The sequence below is a fragment of the Bufo bufo genome, chromosome 2 (assembly GCF_905171765.1).
Source record: "Bufo bufo chromosome 2, aBufBuf1.1, whole genome shotgun sequence".
NCBI lineage: Eukaryota > Metazoa > Chordata > Amphibia > Anura > Bufonidae > Bufo > Bufo bufo.
The window spans coordinates 213973977-213980994 of record NC_053390.1 but is presented as its reverse complement, the minus strand read 5'-3'; the positions used below and the strand labels follow the sequence as shown (position 1 = coordinate 213980994).

The window sequence follows — 7018 nt, the reverse complement described above, 5'->3', positions numbered from 1 at the left end:
TAAATGACCTGTATCTTCTCCTCAGGACGTGCTCAAATCTAGGGGCTTTAAAGCAACAATAGCAGAAGATGCTGCCGACAGATTGTGTGCCGTCTGCCGACAGAAGAGAGTGGTCGTTTAAGGGTTAAAACCACTCTGGAACAGTTATTTCACAGAGTGGTTTTAACACAGAGCTTGAATGGCATTTTAAATTTCTTCACTTAGTTAATACCCCATTTAAGACTGCATGCAGAGATAATTAACAATTTTGAATACATGACAGTGCTCCTTCCAAAATGATATGCGTTAAAGTACATAAAAAATATCCAAAAAATACCAATGCTATAGGTCCTGTTACAGCCATGTAAAAGAGAAGCACTAAAAGCCAGTTCATCTTTGTGATGGCTGACGTGTAAAACGTACTGACTGCAGGCATGCATAGTGAATAATGTACTTTTGGAAATTAATGTGTACACTTGTCACTAACAACTTAGCACTCGTGATGCGAATCAACTCAAAGGAATTAGAAAATGTAGATTTTATTGTAAAGTATTGAGGTATATTACCAATGATAACCATAACTCAACAGCGCCACAGGTTTCCGCAGCAAATTCTTGTCAATGAATGAGAAAAGAAGCAAAGTTACATAATAAACTAGGATGGACAGTGTTATCCACTCTTCACACAAGACAAAGGGTATCCCGAATGGAAAAAACTATCTTGGGACTACCAGAAGTCAGGCAGTCTCATTTCCAGCATCCAACAGTTACATTTCTTGGAAGATAATACAGTGTCAGATAGCATTCAATGGTCAACGAATGAGTACGAACATATACAGGACTCTTTATATAGGGAATGTGGTAGGAGTTAATCAATGAAACTTACAACCATGAACATATAATGTTATCCCCATGAGAAAAGTCCAGGTGTAACAGAATCGGTAGATATCAAAGCCTTTGCTGTGTTGATGGGAAGTGTCTGCTTTTAGAATTTTTATTTGAAGCCATTTTCACTTATGGAACATAAAACAAGAAGAAATGAACACGGCAAACCTCTCACAGACGCTCTCGTAACAAAATGCAACCAAAAACAGAAACCAAATGGTTAAGATCAAGACTTTTTCTTCTTTAAATGGTTTACTGGCTAAAAAGTCAATTCACACACAATAAATTAACCTTTCACTGTCTGTCAGTATATTTATACATCACACACGATTTATACATGAGAGCTCTTGATTTGCACTTTGTCCAAAGTGGGATTTAAAGGGCATCTGTCAGCAGATTTGTACCTATGAAACTGGCTAACCTGTTACATGTGCGCTTGGCAGCTGAAGGCATCTGTGTTGGTCCCATGTTCATATGTGCCCACATTGCTGAGAAAAATTTGGTTTTAATATATGCAAATTAGCCTCTAAGTGCAACTGGGGCATTGCCATTACATCTAGAGGCTCTGCTCTCTCTGCGACTGCCGTGCCCTCTGCACTCGGACATGGCCAGGCAGTAAAAACATGATCACACTGTGGCAGCTGCAGAGAGAGCAGAGCCTCTAGGTGTAACAGCAACGCCCCCGTTGCTCCTAGAGACTCATTTGCATATATTCAACTTTTATTTTTCTCATAAATGCGGGCACATATGGACATGGGACCAACACAGATGTCTTCAGCTGCCAAGGCACATGCAACAGGTCAGCCAGCTTCATAGGTACAAATCTGCAGATGTCCTTTAACATAAGGACAAGAACATTCTCCTTGCACAGTCCTAACCAGAAAGCTACCAATGTAGTATCTGTGCTAAGAAAGAGGCGCTTTTATCCATTAAAATAAATGTAGAGTAGTGCTACTGTTCATGGAATGGCATCAGGACACGCACTGCGTTGTATAGTAGCTGTAGAAATACTACATTATTCACCCAAACTAGCTCTCCTCTAGTACCTAGCATCTACTTTTTTTCTATAGCATTTACCGAACGCGAAGAAATGCCATATTCAAATGACTTATTTTTGAAGAATAAATGTAGCTCATTACATAAAATACCAATACTGCTTTGACTAATCACTTGATCTTGGAAGAATATTAATTAAAAACCTTAAAAACACAACAAATAAAATTACAGTAAATAAGAAAAATTCATTGTACTCTAGTCTAAAGCAAAATGATAATTTAGCTGCCTGAAAACACAGAAAGCAGATACTGGAGTTAAAAAAGATGATGACAATCCTGTGCGTGCTACAAGATAAAAGAACACAGTCCAAAGATGAAGACACTGGAATGAATGGTCTGAAAATGGTGAAGGCAGTCTAACCGTCAGAAGACTCTGGGAACAGATCACGCCACATGTGAAAATGGCTTCTAGTGTATTAGAGATTCATCCACTTACACAGAGCTCAGTTAAAAAAATAAAATAAAATCAGAAAAGGCACAAATTACAAAAAGTAAATTTACATGGTGGCTTCAAACTGAAAAGGTACCATCTTTAAATATTTTACATGTTAAATAGCAAAATGGAAAAAAAAATATATATATACAGCAGCAAACACAAATGTAAAAATGACTACAGAAAACAGTGCGTAGACCCTCCTGAGTGTTCACATCAACCACTTCAACAGACTGTCATTGGTATTCGGATTCCTCACAGAAATATTTCACACTTTCTTGAGTCCTGGCCTCTTATCCAGGCATTGTCAGATTTTTGCTTTGTAGGTTGAAATTGTAAAGTCCTATTCTCGTCAAGGAGAAAAAGATGGTTTTAAGTAAGGCTGTCCTATTGTTGCAATAACCAATGTACCTTACAGCAAACAGACCCCAAATAAAATAAAGAGAAACAGAGTCGGATAGTCTACATAGCTTCAGTGTTCTGTTGCGAACTGTCGCCTTTTGCCTTTTTGCAAGGAGGGGCACCGTCATCAGAATCCTGTTGGGGAGCAAAAAGAGGAGACAAGAGTTGCAGTAAATACAGCAGGCTATAGGAATTCACAGGCTCCCTCTGGCTACACAAATAGCTTACCAGTTTTCTAGTTACACACGGGAAAAAAATATATAATAGCACCAGCGGTTAACCATACTGCATTATGTGTCAGTGTAAATGCTATCTCAATACTCATGGGGAGTGTCTGCAGCATCACAGATCCAAGCAGGGTCAGCAGCCTCATTAGTCTTCACTTCAGTTCAGTGAATGCAATTGAAGCTGTGTCTTCCAGACTTTTCTTAAAGAAATTGTTTATCAGGATTTGAACCCCAGACCTTCTGTACATCAGGCAGAAGAGTTACCATTACACTACAGACCTGTTCTGTTGGAAGGATGAATTTTCTCTGCTTAAAAAGCGATTCTCTTCACAGGCATACCACTAAATAAGGCCTCATGCACACGACCTTATTTTGTTTCCTTGTCCGTTCCGTTTTTTTGCTGATAGGGTGCGGAACCATTCATTTCAATGGGTCCGCAAAAAATGCATCAGTATGTCCGTTCCGTAGCCCCGCAAAAAAAAAATAGTGCATGTCCTATTTTTTTTTTCTAGATTGCGGACAAGGATAGGCATTATTACAATGGATCCGCAAAAATAATGGATCCGCAAAAAAAAAAAAAAAAACAGATGCCATACGGACTGCATCCGTTTTTTTTTTTTTTGCGGACAGTAAGACACATATGGTCGTGTGCATGAGGCCTAAATAGTATATTACTGAAATGAAAAAATCTACCAATCACCATAAATAATATGTTCACTATACTGTAGAGCTTATTATGATTACAGGGAAACCAAATACTATTTTATGCTATGTCATACAATATTGCAAAAACCTGAACTTTTACCATAAATGAAAAAAGCTGAAAAGTAAAAATTCTATTTTTCTGCCATACCTTTTACTATCCGGAGTCCAGGATAATGAGCAGAGCACCACCTTTAGAGGCAAGGTCACTGATTATGTCTACAGGGCAGAACCTTACAAGACTTTCCACGCCTCAGATGTAGATGTGATGTCATCGGGATAGGGAACCAACACAGTTTTAAATATCACGTGACCATGAGTTTATGCACGTCACTACACAGTAACTACATTGTCTGATCATTGCTGCCAGCATCAGAATGTGTAAGACACACTACTGACAAGGTGACTGGTAATACCCAGTTGTCAACCTTCTTGTACATTTATAGGAGGAATAATAAAGGAATGGCATAAAGCAGAATTTTAAAGAAAAGGTGGCCTAGGATTGTTAGGTCATGTGTAATATTTACTATGGAGATTTGACAGGTCCTCTTAAAAATTTAACAAATCTTTTGTACAAGTTTATTTAAGTCAATTCAAACTCCCTGTAGTTAGTTTTTGTAGTATACTTTTTTTTTTTTTACATTTGACAAAACAGGCACCAGAAGTTCAGGCACAGGCAGGAGGTCTGCATAGCAAATAGTTGCTCCTGCCTGTGCCTGCTCCACTAAAAGCTCCGCACAGCACATCAGTACAGGAGACCATGTTCCAATGTGGCATGCCAGGTTATAGCAGAGTATGGCGGGCACAGGCAGGGTCAACAATGGGTGCTCCTGCCAGTACAGCACTCACTGCGGCCCCTATGCCTGCAGTACAATGGAATATATACACGACGTACAAGTGTACGGAATCCAAAGCGCTTTAGACACCCTGAACTTTGGGTGCCTATTTTGTCAGTAAAACTGTAAAATAAAGTATATTAGAAAAAAAAATTAGAGCATTTAGAATAGTTTTACATAAACCTGTACAAAAAGGTCAGTTACACTTTAATACATTCCCAACTAATTTTCATTTTTTACCCCTGCCTTGCAAAACACAACTTTTTAATTTTTCTGTTCAGATAGCTGTATTTATTTTTTTTTTTTTTAATGTGGGACAAGTTGTTCTTTCTAATGGCACAATGTAATATTCCATATGATGTAGTGGGAAGCTGGAAATTATATTTTTTGAATAGGGCGTTTATGGTGTCCACTATGTGGTAGTAAATAACAGGCTTCTTTTATTCGTTAGGCCAGTATGATTACAGTAATAATAAAAGTATATAGTTCGTATTTTAATACTCACAAGGTAAAGGGGGCCATGGGCTCCACACTATTCCAATTCTACCAGTATGCTGCCGTGAACACACTATCCCCTTCACCCTCCCCATTGTTCCCAATCCTGGGTCACCCGGACTTCCTAGTCAGCTGTTCCTCAGGGCCATACCTACAATGGCGTCTGAGTGGTAAGTGCAGGGCCCCTTTCTTCAGAACAGAGCAGGGAGATGGCTCACACATTCTGAATTACAAAACCTATCGGACCCGTGTGCCCTGGGGCATTGGAGGGCTAGGCAAATATCTCACTTCCTCTCCTCGATCCCCTCGTCTCCGGGCTTCGACAGATCTTTGACTTTATTCGAAAAGGTCTGTATTGGCTCAGGAGTCTACCGACACTCTCTTTCAGAGTTTTATAGAGCGCTGGTGGCTCTGGATCCAGACTTCTGCCCTACATATATTGATAAATGGAGCTCTGATCTTGAGACGGACATTCCCCCCGACCAATGGCCAAAGCTATTCCACATAACGCATAAATCATCAATCGCCTGTGAATTTCAAGAAGCAGGTTTCAAGATACTCTCTAGATGGTACTATGTCACGACCCACCTACAGAAAATATTCCCTTCAGTATCTTCACTATGCTAGAGATGTGAGTCGGAACCAGGCACACTGATTCATATCTTTTGGCACTGTAGTAGAATCAGACAATTTTGGGAGTCGGTACCTAAAACCATGACACAGATCTTCTCCTTTCCCATTCCGAATTCTCCGATAGAGGACATTCGGAGAATGGAGAAACTAACAGCCACCTTGAAAAACTCTCATGAGGCATTTGTCTCAGCATGGACTCTGTGGTTCACCTTCCAGGACACACCAGAATACCATGCTCTGTTAACATAATGGAGACTTCCTTTCTTACTTTACTCACCCCTCTTCCGCTCCCCTCCCCTTTTTTTTTTCCTTCCTCTCCTCAACCCTCCCCTTATATTGCTGTTTGTCTCCCTCCTACCGTCTGTCTGATTATACGGTATTTAAGATAAGATTGATAGTTTGAAGCACTGTTAGACTATATCATATAGACAATGGACAATAGCGCTGAAACTGATTTGTCACAGAGGACTCTTCACACAGGTCTATATTTGACATGTTTTATTTCAATGATAATGAACATATTGAGTTGCTGACGACTTGCCTTACAGATATAGGTCTGATATGTTTTATTGTAATGAAGAGACTCTTGTTCTTGTCTTTATTGAAATTGCTTAAAAAATTAAATAAAAAATAAAAAAAAAGGGAAAGGGCGGCCTTCAGTTACCGAAAGGAGACCCCTGTTTCTCATGGACAGTCACGGCAGGAGCAGACACCCACAAGTTGGGAAGGTGTGACAACAGCAACAATAGTACCCAAGCATGCATTAGAGCATTACAAGAAGTAAAGAGCTCTTAACATTGAACTTTGTACAATGACTGGAGAATCAAGCTCCTTAAAAGGGGGCTTTCCAAGAGTTTATAACTGATGATCTATCCTCAGGATCGTCTATATCTGATCAATGGGGGTCCGATTAGCTGTTTGAGAAGGCACTAGCACTGATCAAGGGGGGTCCAATCAGCTGTTTGAGAAGGCACTAGCACTGAGCGCTGCAGCCTTCTCACAGCATTTCCAAGGCCTGTGACGACACGTTCATTGGTGGGGCTGAGCTGCAAAACCAAGCACAGCCACTATAATGATTGGTAAGGCTACTTTCACATTCGCGTTTGGTGCGGATCAGTCATGGATCTGCACAGACGGATCCGTTCAGATAATACAACAGTCTGCATCCGTTCAGAACGGATCCGTTTGTATTATCTTTAACATAGCCAAGACGGATCCGTCTTGAACACCACTGCAAGCAGCGTTTTGGTGTCCGCCTCCAAAGCGGAATGGAGATGGAGCAGCGGCAAACTGATGCATTCTGAGCGGATCCTTTTCCATTCAGAATGCATTAGGGCAAAACTGATCCGTTTTGGACCTCTTGTGAGAGCCC

The 7018-nt window shown here is 40.3% G+C and overlaps 1 protein-coding gene across 4 annotated transcripts in view; it reads right to left on the bottom strand.

The window, feature by feature from the left end:
* Nucleotides 1-500: 500 nt before the first annotated feature.
* The window catches only part of BCL7A (BAF chromatin remodeling complex subunit BCL7A), a 28514-nt gene continuing 21996 nt past the window's right edge, over nt 501-7018 (bottom strand). For all 4 annotated transcript variants that reach the window (XM_040416142.1, XM_040416140.1, XM_040416139.1 and 1 more), the window contains one exon: nt 501-2888. In XM_040416142.1, coding sequence (XP_040272076.1) covers nt 2814-2888 — 75 coding nt within the window. In that variant the 3' untranslated portion in view covers nt 501-2813. The remainder of the gene's footprint in view (nt 2889-7018) is intronic.